The sequence below is a fragment of the Diadema antillarum genome, unplaced genomic scaffold, assembly GCF_040938485.1.
Source record: "Diadema antillarum isolate AM-2024a unplaced genomic scaffold, OU_Dant_1.0 scf00000162, whole genome shotgun sequence".
Lineage (NCBI taxonomy): Eukaryota > Metazoa > Echinodermata > Echinoidea > Diadematoida > Diadematidae > Diadema > Diadema antillarum.
In genome coordinates this window covers 216,255-237,365 of record NW_027271051.1, presented here as the reverse complement: position 1 = coordinate 237,365, position 21,111 = coordinate 216,255, and the positions used below count along the sequence as shown (strand labels likewise).

The following is a 21,111-nucleotide window of genomic DNA, read 5'->3' as shown; positions in this document are numbered from 1 at the left end:
AATATGGTGTGTTCTCTGATTGTGCTTGATGACAATGCAGTTTCCTCTCATTACGAGTATCAAGCTGATCCCTTTGTAGTCAACACAATGCAGCACATTTTTAAAAATGATTTAGCTGCACTCAATTACACACACACTAATGGCAAGACTGCTGTGGCATGACATAACATACCACATCTCTGACATCAATGTTGCTGCCACAAAAGACACAAAGTTGTCACAAAGCTGACGAGGCCCACAACGTGCAGCCTACTGAACAGGAAGCTGCCCTGATTCATCACTAGCTCCTCTGCTCGTCTCAGTGCGACCTGGAAGAGTAGGATAAGAAACAAACTCTTGATACACTTGCATGTACTGTAAAGGATATTTTTGCGGTATGGATTTTTCGCCAGTGGGAGCTGACGGCCTTATTCGCAGCATGAAATTTTTGCGAGTTGCCTTGAAGATTCAATCCATATAGTGGCGACAAGATCTTCAGCATGTATTTCAATTTTGCAAAACTCAGCTCTCGCGAAATTCACAAAATTAAAATGCATGTTAACATTCCTGTTTTACAGTATACATTCACATCAGGATCTCACTTGACACAATGGTGCTTTATAATCTGTTGTCTACATACATTTAAAAGCTCATCTTTTGAATAATTCTCCTTGCATGCACATTTGAATTTTGCATCTTTTGATTATCACTTTGTAATGCGCAGTAGAGGTGGTCAATAAAAATGTCCTCTATTACTATTATTATCATTAATATAATAATTATTATTAGTAGTGTGAGACAGCAAAGTCTATCTCCTTCTTTCCAGTATAAGTTTGTTATGTACATGTACCTCAGTTGGGTTAGGTTCTTAGACAGTCCCACATCTCATTAACTTGTATTCTATTTCTGTCCCACCATTCTCATTCCTTTCCCATCCATGTTGTTCCTTCCCCATTCATGTTTACAGTTATCACCCTTGGTTGTTGTCACATCTGATCCTTTTGTTTATCACTCCATGTCTGCAGTTCTCACCCCAGCTTCTAGCCACAGTCATCCAGTGTGTTTTCATTGGTTGTCTTCATGAATAGGGTTCCTTCATTTTAGTTGGTCTCTTCCATTTCTGCTACTCCTATTGGTCCTCTTAGTTCATTTAAATATGTAAATATGTAAATACAGTTTATGCAGATCATGTTCATGATGTTGAGTTTTGCTGAGGGCAGGTCAGCCTGATAATAAAGCAGTGTGCTCCTCAGGACTTGAAGCGTGCAGGCCTCATGTTTACAGTCTGTGTCCCTAACCTTGTAGCTATCTTACAACTGGTGGCAGCGGTGGGATAGCTAAGTAATACAGGTGGGATCAAGCAGTACTAATTGGATCAAGCTTTAACAAGTTTGTGTGACCTGCATGAGAATTGTTCACCCTCCTTCACATCTGTTGTTTGAAGTTAGCTGTGTTAATATCTGGTCAATGAGTGGATTCATGTGGTGATATCTGATTGATATATGTGGATTCATTTAAAACTCTGGATTATTAACTGGATTATCATCTTCACAACATGACATCCTTTCGCCTTGAGCTACCGGAAGTGTTTACCGGAGAAGATGGAAAAGACTTCCACCAGTGGGTACGTCGATTTGAAGTAGCAGCACAAGCATTTCCGGATAGCTCAACTAAGCTACACTCCCTTCTTCCAGCAAGACTTGCTGGATCAGCATTTACTGTTTGGGAGAGCATACCTGACTCCGAGAAGAAGGATTTCAAGAAGGTGAAGGATAAACTCTCGCAAGTTTTTGGTCGAACACAATTCTTAGATACTTTCAAGTCCTGTATCACTGCCCGCACTCGCCGACCAGGTGAACCGCTTGAAGTTTTTGCAGCAGCTATAGCGTCGATGGTCGAGGAAGCCTTTCCTGCCTACGACGATGCAGCCAAAGCTGGAGAAAAATTTAGGCGCTTCATTGCAGGGATCGAAAAGACTCTCCAGGTCAAGGTGTGTGAACTAGGAGGCAGCAACTTTGAGGAGGCCCTGAAAATTGCTCTTCGAGTAGAAAGAGCAAGTCAGTCACAACAAGACGTCAGCGTACAAGTAGCAGTGACAAGCCAACCAACCAATGACACAATGCTGGCACAGTCACCAGAAATGCAGCTCATCCTACAAAGGCTGAATGAAATGGAGCAGAAATTTGAAAGGATGAACTTGAAATTAGAAACTGCTTCCAAGTCAAATATCCATCCTAGATCGAAGCCCGGATCTCCACAACGTCATAACAGCCAGGAAGAGAGGTTCGATGACAGATATCAGAGACGCCATGATTCCCGATCACCAACCCGTTCTATGTACCGTTCAAGGGAACCAAATCGCTACCAGTCTTCAAGCCCACACAGACGAGAATGGCAACGTCGTCATAGATCGCCAAGTCCTCAGCGTGCCTCACAACATCTCAACAGCCCAGAAGCGAGATTCGATGACAGATATCACCGTCGCCACGACTCTCCTTCACCAACCCGGCATGTGTACCATTCGAGGGAACAAAACCGGTACCAGTCTCCACATCCACACAGCCAAGAATGGAGACGTAATAACAGATCTCCAAGTCCTCAGTATGCTCGACAATATCAACATCTCCATCCCTCCCGTGAAGCTGACTCTCCTAGACATGCTCCCTATCGTCAAGTTCGCTTTGACGATACACCGTCGGAAAACTTCTGGTAGTTGACGAGGAGGGCCACTCATCAACTCCACCTGCCAAGGCCCAAAACCAAATTCCTGTAGACTCAGTTTCTTCATTGAACTCACCCTACATCCCAGTCATCATCGACAATGTCTATGCACTTGCCTTCATAGATACCGGAGCTCACATCTCTCTCTTGAGTGCCGATTTTCTATCATCTATTCCTGCATCACAAAGGAGCCCACTCGAAAAGTCCACGATCATAGCATCCTCCGTCACTGGTGAGCCAGTAGACAACATTGGAACAGTGGTAGCATCAGTACATTTAGGGAACAAGGCAACTCAACACCAATTCTTTGTTGCGAGGAACATCACGCATCCAGTCATCCTCGGATGGGATTTCATCACCAACCAGAATGCATCAATATCCTCTGCATCATTCAACATGCCTGGTTCCACCATCCCTTTCATCGATCGGCAGCAGTACCAAGCCCCACTGAAGTGTAAAGTTTCTCTTGTGGGACACTCACATATTCCACCTATGTGTGAAATCCATGTCCAGGGAAAATTGGCTTCTCCGCAGTTTGACATCGTACCTAGAGACTATGAGGGCTACTTTGAACCGGCTACACAAGATCACATTCCTGTCATTGGTGCCAGATCTTTGTTTAAGCCTCAGGATGGTCTTATTCTGGTACGTCTTATTAACCCCTCTAATGAAGCAGTGGATTTGCCTGCGGATACATGCCTTGGACAGTTTTTCTCCTTGACGGGAAACAAGGAAGAGGAGTATGAGATCATGAATGTAGCTGCTGATGGAGAAACACAACCGAATGACAAATCACTAGCACCCAGTGTTCTCCCTTCTTCTGACCTCTCTAAGTCAGAGTACAAGAAAGCCGAGCACCTGCTCCAAGCCTATAGTGACATTTTTAGTGCAACTCCCCATGACATAGGCCAGACTGATCTCCTTCATCACCAAATCAACACGTCCACCGAAACTCCAATACGACAGAGAGCCTACAGAACTTCCCCAGCCATGAGAGTAGAAATTCAGAAGCAAGTCGACGATCTCCTTCAAAGAGGCATCATTGAAGAAAGCTACAGCCCATGGGCTAGCCCGATCGTAATGGTGAGAAAGAAAGACAATACCTACCGATTTTGCATTGATTATCGGAAGCTTAATGCAGTGACAGTCAGGGATTCACATCCTATCCCACGGCAAGATGACACGATTGACTCTCTTTCATCATCAACATACTTCAGTGTCATGGACCTGTCAAGTGGATATTGGCAGGTTAAGCTCCACCCAGAAGACAAGGAAAAGACTGCTTTCACCACAGGCACAGGACTCTACCAATTCACGGTAATGCCATTCGGATTGGTCAATGCACCGATGACGTTCCAGCGTCTTATGGAAGTTGTCCTCCACGGCCTGCACTGGTCCAGATGTCTGGTATATCTCGACGACTGTATAGTCATGGGCAAGAACTTTGACGATCACCTCAAAAACCTCCAAGAAGTATTTCAACGCTTCAGAGATGCTGGACTTAAACTCAAACCATCAAAGTGCAGCCTGTTCAGGAAAGAGGTAACATACCTTGGCTATGTAATCACCTCCAATGGAGTTAGACCAGACCCAAACAACATTGACAAAGTCAAGTCCTGGCCCCAGCCAAGAACTCCAACACAAGTACGCTCTTTCCTTGGTCTAGCGTCATTCTACCGACGATTCATTCCAGGTTTCTCCAAGGTTGCGTCCCCCCTGACGACCCTCACACACAAAGGTCAACGGTTTGTCTGGACAGCAGAGTGTGAAACAGCCTTTCTTCACCTGAAAGAGGCACTAACCAATCCACCACTACTCGCTTACCCAGATTTTGACAAGGAGTTCATCTTATCAACTGATGCTTCCATTGACGCAGTTGGGGCAGTCCTCTCACAAATTCAGCATGGCAAGGAACGAGTTATCTCCTATTTCAGCCAGACGCTCTCCACCTCCCAGAAGAAATGGTCAACATATGATCGTGAACTGTGGGCCATCGTTTCATCAGTTCGCCATTTTCGTCATTTCCTCCGATATCAGCACTTCACAATCCAGACTGATCACAAGCCTCTCCTGGCTCTGACGAAATTTCCCATCCAATACGATACATCAGGGAGGAGAACTAGGTGGATAGTGGAACTCCATGTGTACACATTCAGCCTGATGCACAAGAAGGGTCAATCACATGGGAACGCTGATGCACTATCTCGACGACCAGGAGACATCCAAGCCACCTCCACACCAACAAGTCAACAGCCAATTAAGTCTATCCTCGCCCAGCCCAAGTGCAGTGCAGTTGAAACCCGTTCACAAAAATCAGCACCCACGCCAAGTCACCCGTTGCACAACCATCCATCAGATCTCTCAAAAGTGCAATCACCCCAGCCTTACGGTGGTGTAATCCTCAACAGTGATGTCGATGTACAACATGAGCAGCAACTAGACAATGACATCAGAACAGTCATCAAGTTTGTCAACCAAGGCGAGCGACCAAGTGAGCGACAGATTCGTCGTCACAACCCTCGAATCAGACGTTTGCTGTGGCAGTACCCCAAGCTAGTTCTTCACAATGACATCCTCTACCGAAAGAAGAAAGACAAGTTAGGCAACTACATGCTCCAACTCGTGGTGCCAAGCTCACTTGTTCCCAGAGTACTCCAAGAATTGCACGGTGATCCATCATCTGGACATTTTGGTGCACACAGAACAATTCAGAGAGCAGAATCTATGTGCTACTGGCCATTTATGAACAAGGAAATAACTGATTTCTGCAACACATGCACTGCTTGTGAGTCGTTCCGGTTACCAAACCCGAAATACCAAGCACCACTACAGCCAATTTCTACTACACGCCCTCTAGAGATGGTCTTTGCGGATATCGCCGAGCTACCCATCACAAGACGAGGCTTTCGCTACATATTGGTTGTAACAGATCATTTCAGCAAATACGTCAATATCTACCCGATGAAAGATCAGACAGCCTCAACCATTGGCAAGCACCTGTTTGAGGACTATGTGAAAGAACATGGTGTACCAGAGATTCTACATACCGACCAGGGGAGACAATTCGAGTCGAGATTGGTTCAAGAACTATGCAACAAATTGGGCATTAAGAAATCTCGATCAACGTCATACCATCCACAAGGTGCAGGTATAGTTGAACGATGTAATCGCACCATTAAAGATCAATTGGCGAAGTACATTTCTGACCAGGGAGGAGAATGGGACACCCACATCAACCAGCTCCAGTTAGCATACAATACAAGCACCCATTCTACAACAGGTCTCACCCCCTACTTCATAATGCACGGAAGGGAAGCCCGCATTCCAGCTAGCATCACCTGCTCAGCTCCCCCTCCATCAATGGGAAGCTCCATGCTGGAATACACCGCCAACCTGACCGATAGACTCAGGAAAGCATGGGAGTTCACAAGAGAGAAAACTGAACAGCAGCAACAACAACAGAAACAGCATTATGACAAAAGAACTCGCACATCTAGGTACAACATCGGTGACCTTGTCTGGTTAGACGACCCGACCAACAGCAGAAAAAAGCTGGAACCAAACTGGAAAGGTCCTTACACGGTAATTTCCTCATCTGAAGATGGATTGAATTACACCATCGTCAACAACCAGGATGAAAAGACCAAGCGAACAGTACATCATAATCGCCTGAAAATGTATCGAGTTCGAGCATCGCGTGAGACTTCACCATCCCTGTCTGCACCCCGCCCTACAGCACCACCATCGTCATCACCAGCAGATGGGCCTGGAAAAGGTTCAACGCCACACCCACCAGTAGCAGATGGGACTAAGAGGCAGATGTTTCCACCCCAGCCAGCCTCTTATGGCCCTTCGTACGTCATGTGGTCACCCCGACCACCAAACCACGTCCATCAACGACAGTCAAACCAAGACCAACAGCCACGGTCAGGTTTGTCTGTTTGGTACCAGACCTCCAACCAACCCTATGGTGCCCAGCAGCAGTCGTCAACGAAATCTGACCAACAGCCACGGTCAGATGCAGCAGCCCCACCCCGGCGGCAGTCGACGAATTCTGACCACCAGCCATGGTCAGATGCAGCAGCCCCACCCCGGCAGCACTCCACGAAGTCTGACCACCAGCCATGGTCAGATGCAGCAGCCCCACCCCAGCAGCAGTCAACAAATTCTGACCACCAGCCATGGTCAAATGCAGCAGCCCCACCCCGGCAGCAGTCATCGAATTCTGACCACCAGCCACGGTCAGATGCAGCAGCCCCATGCCAGCGGCAGCTGAACCAGACCAGCTGTTCCCATGGGTCATCGCCGACTGACCAGCAGCCAATATCATCAGCTGACCAACCCCATCCCCGACATCAACCCAGTCACAGGCCATCATCGATTGACCAACTCCAACTCAGACCACATTATCAACTCCGTTCGTCGTCATCTGCTGAGCAATACCAACCTGGGTCATCACGACAAATTACCCCATCGGACTCCCAAATTAGTAGCTCGCAACCTGGCAGTCATCAACAACAACAGCAACAGAGTGAACAAGTAAATGACAGTGAACAATTGCCAGAGAACAATCAAAGCAGGCAAGAAATTCACTCTAGATATGGCCGACAAATCAAATTACCATCGAAATTGAAGGACTACAAATTATAGAGACTGAGAAGATACCAACAAGTATTTTAGGCCTTTGGGAAAGACACCCATGTACATTAAAAAAAAAAAAAAAGAGAGAAGAGAGAAAATGTTTTGAGTTTGTGATTGTGATCATAAGCATAAAAGTATAGCAAAGTGTTATATATGTTGCTTTGGCAAAAAGGTTAAATTCATCACACCTGGTATAAATGCATCTGGGTAGTATTTTGTAGTAGTATGAAGAACATTTTTTTGAGAGAAATGTGAACGAATTATATATATTATTTTGTAGAAGACACTTACAATGTAGTTGAATGTGGGATGCAGTATTTGAAACACAGCATTATTAGGTTTTTTGGAAAAAAAAAAAGGGAATTTTATAAGTTCTTAAGTGTTCCAAAAAAAAAAAAAAAATTGAAAGAGTAAATACAGCAGACAGGTCAGTTCATAAGTTATTTTTAATTGCATATAAATGTTAACATCAGTTAGCTTCTTATTATTTGCAATGTTCACTTTTTCAGGAATATCAATTTTTTAGACAATTTTGTTCAAGCATCAAACAATTGTTAAAACCGTTTAGTGTAACCACTATGTTATATTGTCAACAAATTTTTTTCCCTCAATTTTGGAATTAGCTCCCTAATGATATCAGAGAATGTTCATCATCAGATCAGTTTATGTTTTTATGGAAGCTTTATTTGTTTGTAAAGTAATTGTTATTGTTTTGTAAATTGGTTAATGATGTGTTTTAGGTTGATATTATGTAATTTTGTGTTTTGTTTTTGGGTGTTCTTACACACGTATTTGCCTTTTCTCATTTCAAAAAAAAAGCGCATAGAGATTTGAATGTAATTTGCGCTCTACAAAGAGGGTTTATTATTATCATTGTTATTATGTCAACAGTTTTTGTATTTATTATTTTTTTAAGTTATACGTTTTTGTGTTTTGAATTGAGTGTGTCATAAATTTTGATAATGATTATTTTGTGTATTCATGTTATAAGGTTTTGGCAACTTCCATCGAGTAAAAACATTTTCAGTGTAATGAAGTTGTAGACTTTATTGATGAGTAATTGTTAAAAAAAAAGAAGAAGAAGAATAAGATAGATAGGAGGTATATAATTTCGAAAAAGGTGAATCCTGTTTGAACAAGTTTGAAGATTGTTTATGGGTTTGAGAGAATAGCAAAGGGCAAATGTTGTTAAAATGATAGATTGGTCATATCGAGTATATAGTGTATGTGGATACAGTGTGCACATGTGATATTTAGATACACTGGAATCAGAGTGTATGATTGGGGATAAGGTAATTCATTTAAGTTAAATATTTTAAGTAGTTGTATGCTCGGATATGTGTTCATTTGTTTCGAAGAAAATTTATCATCAATATGATATGTTGTTCAAAAGTGAAAAAAAAAAGAGAGAAATTTGTTACAGATAGGCAAATACAGAGGTACAGAGGGTACAGTGTATACGTCAGTATTACAATTTTTTAGTTTATTCCATAGTAGTTTGTACAAACACTTGTATTTTTTTTAATCTTAAGAGAGTACAGCAGAAGGCAGATTTCAGTTTCCAGAACATAAGAAATGGTATGAAATGTAGTTTACCCATAGTTGAGCATTTTTTGCCTGATCACAGTTACATTTGATTGATATTTGTCTTTAAAATTGAGGACAATTTTTTGAAAGGAGAATGTTTATGTGAGACAGCAAAGTCTATCTCCTTCTTTCCAGTATAAGTTTGTTATGTACATGTACCTCAGTTGGGTTAGGTTCTTAGACAGTCCCACATCTCATTAACTTGTATTCTATTTCTGTCCCACCATTCTCATTCCTTTCCCATCCATGTTGTTCCTTCCCCATTCATGTTTACAGTTATCACCCTTGGTTGTTGTCACATCTGATCCTTTTGTTTATCACTCCATGTCTGCAGTTCTCACCCCAGCTTCTAGCCACAGTCATCCGGTGTGTTTTCATTGGTTGTCTTCATGAATAGGGTTCCTTCATTTTAGTTGGTCTCTTCCATTTCTGCTACTCCTATTGGTCCTCTTAGTTCATTTAAATATGTAAATATGTAAATACAGTTTATGCAGATCATGTTCATGATGTTGAGTTTTGCTGAGGGCAGGTCAGCCTGATAATAAAGCAGTGTGCTCCTCAGGACTTGAAGCGTGCAGGCCTCATGTTTACAGTCTGTGTCCCTAACCCTGTAGCTATCTTACAGTAGTAGTAGTAATAGAAGTATACATTGCTTTCTCTAGAGATCACAAAGGAAATACCATTTGAAACTCACAAATGGCTGCTAAAACTGCAAAACTATGTGCTCCATTCTAATCACCTTCTAAGGAGGGTTGTATCAAGGACGTTGACAAAGAGTTAAATCAACTCAATGGAAATCTACTCATCACCAATTCCGTGTTAATGATTATTTACTTCATGAAGCAAGGTCTGTATCACTGTACATTTCCTGGTGGTTCTATTTTTATCCATTTAAGGAGTTAATTATTTGCATTTAGGCAATCTAAAAAACGCAAAATATGAACTCTCGTATTGCACTTATAGTATTTTTATGGTCTCCACAATGAGAAAGCACTATGCAGTATTGAATACAGTATACAACAGACTGAGCATTGCCACAATGTCAAAAGTACAATAACAAAGCGGCAGAGAAAGTAAATTCTGTCCAGAACGTCAGGAAGATTTACCAAAAGACCCACCTGTTCATTTGGGTTCGGCCTGTCACTGTTAAACCAGAGCACCATGCAAGACTCGGTGTCATTCACAACATTGAATGACCCGTTCCAGATTTTTTCACACATGTTGGTTGCATTCCCATACACGGCCTCAAACGTCTGACACTGGCTGTCTGCTGGACACACATTTTGCCCTGGGACACACAATATACATGAAAGAAAACCAAAAAACAGAAACAAAATATGATTTCACTTCCATTTACAGCTGAATGACATTGCTGAAAGCATGTTTTCCCCTTAAAGTATGATTGAGAGACACCTTTAATAGCACTACTGTAAATGTTATGGACAGGACTTGCATGCTTTAGTTTCAAGTCCATAGGAAAATATATATCATTTGGTCCATTTACAGCACACAAGTCAATCTCATATTCAGGTCTGTATAATGTGGTAAAAGATCAGAGCTTGCTTTGAAGATTAATTGCACTTGATTTGACGAGCTTGAAGTGCAAAACAAGATCTGGGATGAAAAGAAAGGTAAAACAGCACCTCAGACACCTTTTTGGGTGGAGGCAGCTTTTTGCTTGATTTCACAGTATGGAAAAGAAACAAACACATTTTCATGGTACTGTGGACTCAGAAGAATTTTGACATTACAAACTCTTACATTTTTCATGACTGCAAGGGTAAAGGGGCAATCCCCCACATCCCCGGAAATAAGTTTCTAGGAATAGAAGCATTAAAAATTTGAGGAACAGGACAGCCAAAGTCTAAGCAACTCTGATGAAAACTGAGAAAATTATGATCTTGAAAATATATTCCTTCATCATAATGCGAATAAAGAAAAAAACACCCCAAATCAAACAAATTTTATGGAATCTTAAGCAGAAGGCAAATGTAAGGTGAGCTCAGATTCTACTGTACATCACAGAGATGGTACTGAGTATCTTTTGATTTTTAAATCCTGGTTTTGATTTTGATTTTGATTCTTTTATACAAGTAACAAAGTGTTATTACTGGTCTGTGAAAGTTTGTTAAATCAAGATTCCACTGTACTATTAAACTATCGGGAAACTGGTTGAAGCAGGGCTGCAAGATTATTAAACAGTCCACACCTGTAGACCAGTCCCATCCTTTGGCCCAGTTCTCCTTGCAGGTTAAGTCATAGCGGCACGCCTCAAACCAAATGTTGCATTCGCTCCGACAGAGGGGCACACCGACAAAACGTTCATTCCTGATACTGATGTTGTGCTGGATGAGAAAAGAGTGAAATATTGTGTTTGCAGTTAAGTAAAGTTCTGATTTTTTTATCATGTTTTTTTCTCTTCTCGAAGCAGAGTGGGTTTTCTTTGTGATCCATGCACAAAAAATTTGCCATGCTCTGATGATAAACATTTGTGACCCGCTACAACAAAAGGATCCTAGAGTCGCTGACAGCTGAGCCGAGAAAATCAAGTTTGAAGTCACATCATCAAAATCAGTCAAAACAATCGGATGTCTGTTTTCGGCATAATTTTGAAGTCTAATATTTTGTCTATCATCTGCCGAACTTTCGAAGCTAAATGATCAAAGGAAAGGCAAGAAATCAGCGTTTTTCTGGGCCTTGAGTTTCTGACTTTCAACGTAACAGAAATGTGTTCGACGATCTGGATTTAGCGTCGCAGCTAGTCTCCGCCCCTAGCAACGAGGATGTGATCTTATTGGTCAGTACACGGCATCCTGATTACTGATTGGTCGTGCATAGACCACTAGCGTTAAGCTTGAATCACAGAGTGTACATCACAGAGGTCGCTAGGAGCGTACCTTCTATTGTCAAGCAATTAAAACTATCTCGCTTCCCCTTGATCATGATGGCGTAGGAAGGAAAACTTTGAAGGCGTTTTTCTCCAAACTCTGATTTCCTCGACCACTTGACACGCGCTAATAAAGCCATTGATATCTTCACAACCGAGTACTTTTATGACTTGTGTTATATATGAAATTAAAGCAGAAGAGTATGGGAATTATGTCATGCCATTTTCAGAAAATTGTCCTCCCCCGACTTTCGGATCCTTTTGTTGTAGCAGGTCACATTTACACTTTGAAGAAGCAAGGATACATCTTTTCAAAAGAAACCTGTGTACCTACATGTAACTGTAAGGCACTAAACTGTATACTTTTCCCATCTCGTATTAAACGTTATTTGTGTAACCCTGAAAAACACCCTCAGTGCTTTGGTGGGAAAAGTGGGCAATCCCCACTGACCACACTCGCTATCCCCCTATTTCTCTCTTTGAGTTTTTACATGCTACTAGATAAATGCAACACTAGACCACCACATTTCACTGTGTTGACTTTAATATCTAAGTGACAGTGCTGAGACCATAATTATGATGCTACAATTTTCCCCTTCCCACATTTAAAATGCTCCCTGATAAATATCCATCATCTATGCACTGTCTAGAATTAATTCTTTCCCTTTATTTGTGTGTAAAGTTGCCAAGTCATATATTCACAATGAAGGAATCAACATCCTTGGAATCATGCCTCTAGGTTCTTGTTCCGCAAGTAATCTAACCACCTGGCAGGGACTTTCTACAGTACATCCCCCACTGCAACCCTAGTCATACTGGGAAGTACAGTACTCTCCGCATAATCGGGTAGGCTCCGGCAGAGCGTTTCTTACCCGATTAAGCGGAGTACCCGATTAACAGAAGAACACGTCTCATTCACAATCGACACACACAATGTGTATGTACATGCATTGTACACTGCACCAAACACCTACACTGTATGCTTAACATGCGTGCTTGCACGGCACATTATACATTATACCTTACACTTGCTCAGTCACGAGCAATAATTTACACTCTTTTTATGGACAAATATATATCTGTATATGTCTTCAGAAAACTTTGTCTTTTGACTATAGACTCGCAGGCGTTTTCCGAAATTAACACGCCTGTTTGCCTGCACTAGTCACATACAACGTCGGGTTACTTTTCGAGAATTTGACTGGGGAAAAGCAAAATTTTGGAGCTGTTGCATCGCCTGATATTCGTTGCAAACTTCTCGTATTGTGAATGTTGTTGCGGAGCAAGGGAGGAGCGCAAGTGTGTTCAACTCCTGTCTGTCTATGCAGTTGTGAGTGCCAGCTACATGTGTAATGTTCGTTTACGTGTGGCAAGTCGGTACTGGTACATGTGTTTCATGTTTTATCACTCCCCTAATGATGGGTCTTCTTTGCAAATTACGCAGAGAATGCGATTAGCCGTGGAAAATTTGACATTCATGATTTCTTATCCAGGTGTTATATCTGTGATAAAATGTGGGTAGAAATTAGATAAGAGGAAATTATTTACCCATTTATGCGGAGAGGCAACCCGATTATCAGGTAATTTTAATGTGCATTGGAACTGATTTTGACATTACCACCCAATTAAACGGAGTACCCTTTTAAGCGATACTCGATTACGCGGAGAGTACTGTACCAAGCTTCCATATCCTCTACTGTCAAGTGTTAGAAGTCCAGTTAGCCTGTAGAAATTTTCTATTTCTACAGGCTGTAAATCAGGGGTCGCACTTAACTTTTTTTTTAACTAGCCAGGCGGACTACTTAGAATCAATTTTGACACTGAAGCAGTATTTTGGCTAGCCAGACGGACTAGTTACTTCAGAATTTTATGATTTTTAGTTAGTCCGACATGATTTTGGGTGGCCAATGGCCAGCGGACCATCGCCAATTTCGAACCATGTAAATACTGGTTAACTGGATATCACTTGTGTGTCAGCCATTGCTTTGTACTGTGTTCTGGAACTTCTGATTGTATTTTACAATAATTCTCATGTAACACTCACCCCATCACCAAATTTTGTTTGGACTATAGAATTGCTAGATAAATTAATCAGAGTGAACTAAATTTGTTTGGTTACTCAAATCAATCGAATCAAAGCACAACAAAATGTAAAATGTAATATTGAGTATTTCTTCTTTCCAAGCAGTTGATAGCAGAGCTTGACACTAGCCTTTTTACACTGGTGGCCTGTTGGGTCACTAAAATCGTTGAATTTGAAATTATGTTGGCCCCAAACAAAAGAAAACCTATAAATCAATTTTACATTCTAGCTACTCTTCAAGGTCACCAAAAGGTAGCCCTTCTAGGAATTTGGTGGCTATGGGTCATGGCTAATGTTGAAACCTGGCCATACACGTAGGATGCAGCAGAGCTTAAGATATCATAAATGTCTTTTTTAATGTAATTCTTAAGTCAATGCATTCACTTGGTTAAACGATCACTGCTGTACAAATTGTATCATTACAGAACCTATCTTGTTTTATTGTGCCATTCCCCCCCCCCCCCCAAAAAAAACAAACAAACAAACAAACACCTTACTGTGTCTGCTTACCGGTACAAGCCATGGCCCGACATTTGGTGAGCATTCATAGAAGCACAAGTCCTGGGTCATCCACTTCTCACACTCTGAAGAGAGTCGCTGTTCGCAGTGATTCCAGTCAAAGTTGTGCCACGTTGGGCTAACGTGCAGTCCCTCTGTGGTCTCATCCGTACAGCACGATCTGTCCTTCCAAGGCAAGCACTGGAGGTAGGACAAGTTAAAGGGGTGGTATAGTATTGGTTGAGGTGAGGATGCAGTGTTAAATATTTTGTGAAATATTTAGAAATCACTCTATGAAATGTTAAATAGTATACAATTCTTAAAGGGGGATTTAAAGTTTATTTGATGAAAATTAGTTTTGAAATGATTGAGATATCCCAAAACAAGGTAAACCAATGTGATCCTAATAAAACTTGTGGCCTGTCGTATTTTATTAGGACAGTTTAATCCTACTTTAACTGGGCTATTTGAGACCAAGTTTTTACTGGGGGAGGGGGGGGGAGGTCAATTTGACCCCCCTTCAGATCTCAGCTGCCGATCGCGTGATCGCTGCAAAATTTTGCCTAAAGATAGAGCCGGGTGTCAACTGCAAGATTACATGGTCATACAATAGAAAAATATTAGCTTTCTATTTTTGATAAATGAATTATGCAAATTTATTTAATCTATAACTCCATTAAGAAGACTGAAGGATAGCTAAATGTTTGTGTCAGAGTTCCTCAAGACACATCAAACAATTTTCTTGTAAAAAAAATAGCACAATCAAAATAAATTTCTTTTGTTTTTTATTGTTTTGTTAATTTCTTGTGTATTTTATTGTTTTTTTTTACCTTTTGTTTTCTATTGTTTTTTGCCAAAATTTGTTGCAGGCACTTTTTTAAACTTATCTACACTAGAATTGATTAATTTCAATGGTTAAAAGTTGAAATAATCTAATTTATATCAATTTAACCAAAAAACAATTTGCATTGGATTTGCACACGATATCATGAATTTGAGCTGTTCGGGTTGACATGCATATATGCAAAACATTACGTAACTTCAGAACGGTGTACCCGGACGTCGCAAATTTGGTCTCAAAATATGCGGGAGACTTCAATGAAAAAAAGCCATGAAACGACGCAGCAAAATCTTTGTGCGTTGTGGAATCGTGGCGCGAAATGTCGAGGGGGGGGGGGGAGGTCAATTTGACCCCTCCCCCCCCGTTAAAATAGGGTCAAATGTTTATCTCTGCCATTTCAAGACCAATTTTCATCAAATCAACTGTGAAATCCTCTAAAAATTGCACATTCTTTAATATTTCATAAAAGGTTTCTCATTATATCACACACAGACACACATCAATGTTGGAAACCTACAGCCCTTAATCTAAACCAAAAGTGTACCATAACTTTAATTCCACAAAATATCATTTATTGCTTTCCAGCAAGATGCAGGCTCAAGGACTTATGAAGGCTTTACTGGTACATTGTACTCACTCTCATTTTGTGAATGGAAAACTCATGTAATTAAATTTATATTACTACCACAAGGTTTTGAACATCTTTAAGGGTACAACTGCAATGTTCAGGTTGTTCCAATGGTACAGAGTCACCTTCAGACAAAATGCAAAGTGCATTGCAATTGCATGTGAGACAGGGTGCCCATTTGTACAACTATGTATTCTATCACCCTAGCTTAATACTTGCCTACTTAAGTTAGGAGACAAATTTGACCAGTGTTTTCAAGAAGATGAAAATGTGAAAATTGACCCTCATTTGGGTCCCACCGCCCTGAGCCCCAATAAAGACATGCTTTGATTTGGCATGAAAAACTTTTAAGTAGGTTACAAATGTACTTACCAGCATAAGGAGGGGGCGCCTTTACAAAATAAAAGGGGAGTGCATGCGCCCACCCATTTTTCTTTCTTTTTTTTTTTTGCAAAAAATAAGGGGGGTCCCTGGATCAGCCACTGCTTACTTATGTTGTTTAGCATTAATTTTTAACTCTCTCAGTTATGGTTTTGTAGATGGAGATTTTGTACAGATCTATTGGGGTTCGGGCTCCTTGCAGGACCCTTCCCCTCCCCCCCCCCCCCCCCCCAAAAAAAAAAAACCAAACAAACAAACAAACAAACACAAATAAAACTTAAAACTACAGTCACCCAAATGCTTATTCAGAGCACACACTTAGCTCTTGATCACTTCTGATTCTACAGAAGAATTTTAAAGATTTCTGAAATTCAGGGTTTGGGGACCCCCTGGGGGCTGGGAGTCATTGAGCTCATTTACAATGTAAAGCAAATTGAAATCTTAATACACTGTACCCTACGGATTCTACATGTACACGTACCTGCCTAGTTTGGCGAAAAACCCTCATGAAGCTGAAAATGTTTAAAGTTAATGCATGGCCGATGACCGACACCAGATGATGAATGATTACAATCTGAATTGCTCACTGAAGTCTTTTGCTCCAAGGTAAAGAAATGTAACTTCATCTACATTTAAATATATCTGCAGAAAAATTGAACCCAAAATGTGTCTGTCTGGTTTCACTCATGATTCAAACTGATCCGCTGGACCCAAATTGAGGTCACTTGAACTTCATGATCCTGTCGATAATGGCCAGAACTCTAGCCAATGCTCAATGGACTTACAAATGTTCAGCACAACAAACTTTATCAGCACTAAAATCTATCACAACTTCAGAATTGTGGGATATATAATGTACTGTAGGCCATCAAATATGGAGAAGGGCACTTAAAGACTTCCATTCATAAATAAATGTAAGCCAGACATTAACTCTGGTTCAATATTACTCTGGTTCAAATTACCCTGCTGCACATATTTTAGGTAGGATAATTCTACCGGTTAGAGGGTTAATGCTGTGAGAGGATGAGCAGAGCGTCGGGACGAGTATCCATAAAAAAGATCCAACAACAGATACAGTTTAAATAACCACCAGGGTAAATGTTTGTCAGGTATATTATCCTGGTAATAAAACAAACTGTAACTGGTACATCAATTGACGGAGGATGCTATATGCGGTGTACTAACCTTTTCTAACCCACTTTTATTACAAACATTTCCTGTACAAACACAACCCAGAGGTTCACCTTTAACCCGTTGAGGGCGGGCTGATTTTGCTACAACACGTGTTTCCCATAGACACCTGCCCGAGTATACTCGGAACTCGTCCTCAACGGGTTAACAGAGTATCATTAGATTTCTCCTGTTTTTTCATAACTTTTTCAACATATTGCTTGTACAGCTATGTACAGCCCATAGATAAGTAATTCAGGCTTGTTATCTTCATGGCAGGACACAGTGGATTGCGTTCTAAAGTTGCAAAATACCAGTAATTGCTAGCCAATCATGTAAAAATGCAAAATCTCTTGCAGTGTTTAAACAAGCATTTTCTTTCTTTCTTTCTTTCTTTCTTTCTTTTTTTTTGGAAGTGGGTACTTAGGTTGGCAAAATCTTATATACGATAACATTGGTGATAAACAAAAGTTACCAGTACTTTAAATCAATTCACAACATTTCTCAAAGAAGTTTCTAAACCACAATAAAAAATATAAAAGAATATTACACTTTCACTACAGTTTTTGAGGCTAAATCTTTTGATTTTTCAAAGATAGTCCTGCTTATTTCTCTCCATAAAATCCCTTTGAAGACACAATAGCGCAAGAAATCATGGACGGGTGATACATTGATTGACAATATAGTACTTGTCCGCTGAACTGGGCCTCACAAGTGCAAAGATCGTCTAGTTATGTTATCTGGCAAATTAAAAAAGAAAGAAAGTACAAAAAAAGATAACAGCCTAAGAACAATGGGATTTTCGCAAAATGCATTCATAGGCATTTTCCAATGAAAGCAAGATGGTGAAAAACATCCTGGTTTTGCATGCCAGATGTAAATGCCCTTTTGCTAATGACTCAAACTTGCACCATACTGCAATTAAAGAAGAGTACAGATGATGAAATGTCACATAACACGTTATCGTGCATCGCAAAACCAAGAAAAAGTCACACGCATTGATTTTGTGTGAGGACTGAAAATAGGTAAACTGGGTCAACCCAACCAATCTTGAGTTTTATATTTTCTGAAAGAGCAAGTCTTCTTCTGCATTATACTTAAGTTTGGAAGATTTCAAAAAACTAATGGGAAATTGTGTTTTTAGCAGTTTATCTCGAACACTTTCTGGTAGAATAGTTTGATAAGGTGTGCCTTTATAAAGTCCCCTTTTCATTTCTTAAAAACCCTTTCCATACTCTTCACTTTCAACTCTAATAACTTTGGAAAGGATGACGTAACTACTTTGAAAGTTGGCATTAATCATTTACAGAATGTGTTAATAAAGCATGCTTAATTTCAGCTTTATAATCTAATAATCCCTTTATCATTGCTGCTCTGGTGGTTGACATCTTGTTTTTTTGTTCCATTTATCACACAGCTAGCTTGGCTTGGTAAAGATTAAGCGCTTGAGTAGACCATGTACTTCAGAGCCGCTTTTCTCAGTTCACACTTTCCACAATGTTTGCTGTCTTTCCAATATTAGGATAGGTTAGGAGAGTCCACCTGAATTGAATTGTACATCATTTTAAAGCTTTAAGTCTGCTCTTTCAAAATCTGCTCTAACTAAAAATTCATGTCTGGTGACTTTTTGTTGGTTTTGTGATGCAGGGTCACATAATGTAAAGAGCATACCTGACTGAAGAGTTCACTTTCAGGACCTGGTTTCTCCTTGTGTTTAACCCCATCGAGACATCGCTCTGTGTAGTACTCCACCGTTTTCTCTGGCTCGGTGGATGTCGTTAGACTTCTTTCGACCACAAACAGCAGAGAGATGACAAACAGGCACTGCTTCTCCATCAGCATTCTTGAATCAATCTGTTGAGGAATTCAAACTCTACTTATGAGATCTTTAGGAGTGGAGTTAGTATATATCAGATACCTGGTCAAAAACGGACATCATGCTGTCCTAATGGCATACCAAAGCAGCTCCCTCAAAGTATCGGGGACTAACAAAATCTGTCAATCGTATCAAACATCTTTGAGGACTTTCCTTTTCAATAACCAACTGATGAAAATTATAAATGTATAATGTTTTTTTTTTCATGTCAGTTGTATTTTTCCCACTCCTACCTCCTTAAAGGGATGTTAGTATTGGTTGAGTTGCGAATTCAGCTTTTAACTTTTTGCGAGATATCTAGAAATAACTTTGTGAAATGATAAGGCTACAATTCTATGAGGAACTCAATGTTCATTTGAGCAAAATCTCTTTTGAGACAGCTGAGATTAAAAAAAACCAAGGTACAGTTCTGTAAAACAAAAGATGGGCCTTTTGTAAGGATACAATATACCTTTGTGTTGGATATCTCAGCCATTTAAAAACTAATTTTCATCAAACACTGTAGACTTTGAATTCCTCTTAGAATAATATCGTTGCCTGGGTGACAAGACCTTGTATCTGCAATTTTGGTGAAAATTACTTTTTTTGATTAATGGTCCAATAATGGTTTAAGTGATGTCCTGTCCAAATCCCAACTGTCTTACTGCAAAAATGAGGCCAACACGGCATGTCAAAGGAAAGGTTCTCCCATTCACGACAGTGCTTTGGCCGCCATATTTTTTGGCTCTCCTGAACATTTGACATTTTGTAGATACGAGGTCTTGTTGCCCCAGCGAAGATATGCTCTTTCATATTTCATAAGAAGTTTCTCATTACCGGTATCTGAAAAAAATCATCATAAAAAAACGTTGGAAACCTCAAACCCCATCTCAACCGAAACTGTACCATCCCTTTAAAGTATTGCTGGATATACATCTTTTAATAATTCTTTGAAGTGCTGTGATACATGTTTACTCAATGTAAGAGTGCTATTTAAGTACCCATATTGTATTGTATTGTAAGCAATCACACTTCAAATATATATATATATATATATATATATATATATATATATATATGTGTGTGTTGAAGAGAAGATACCACACTGAATCTACTATACAGAGTGAAGTATAGATTCCCTGTGCTTTTAATATAATGTTTTACTGAATGGTATCTTAAGACAAATTCTGGGATGGCTTTCATAGCCTCTCACTGTATGAACAAAAAGAAATAAACAGAGGAGGAAAAAAAGAAATAAACAGAGGAGGAAAAAAAGAAATAAACAAAGAAGGAGGAAAAAATACTGTACATAGGTATCTTTTCAGAAAAACATCTGAACTTGCCATACTTGTTGTTCATTGAATACTAACAGTAGGCTATGACATTTTGCATTCTTTACTTTGTAAATCTTGTAACTGGATGCAAGCATAAATTCCAACTACAATTGTATACCGTACAGGCAACCAATGGGCTTCCACATTCACTACTGGACACCGGATACAAACATGAACTTATTTTGTGGCTTCTGTTCAAGACGTAATTACAGTAATTGAAACACATCCACTAAATTATTTTTACTCAGTATGCATAATGTAAGACTGTTTTCTCTCATAAACCTCCAGTGTACTCTGTGTCTAGAAGCTTTGTCAAGAAAAGTGAGAAGTCACTGTGATAAAACCAATTAAAAAAGTGTTCCTTCAAAGTGTCCTGTTTTGGACTCTGACCAAACACTTGTAGTTGATTACTTTGATAACACAGTCAACTTTGTAAATAGCATTGAGTAGACATACAGATAACTGTGTTTGAGCTTATCTGTAAAGGCAAATCCTCTTTACAAATA

The 21,111-nt window shown here is 40.2% G+C and overlaps 1 protein-coding gene across 1 annotated transcript; it reads right to left on the bottom strand.

Moving 5' to 3' along the window:
- LOC139722253 (folate receptor gamma-like) lies at window positions 1-19,258 on the bottom strand. The gene is made up of 5 exons (XM_071633562.1): window positions 19,088-19,258; window positions 14,409-14,597; window positions 11,138-11,273; window positions 10,047-10,216; window positions 1-308 (listed from the first exon to the last, which is right to left on the bottom strand). Exons 1-5 carry the CDS (start codon window positions 19,256-19,258, stop codon window positions 186-188), a joined length of 789 nt encoding a protein of 262 aa, XP_071489663.1. The 3' UTR covers window positions 1-185.
- Window positions 19,259-21,111: the final 1,853 nt, after the last annotated feature.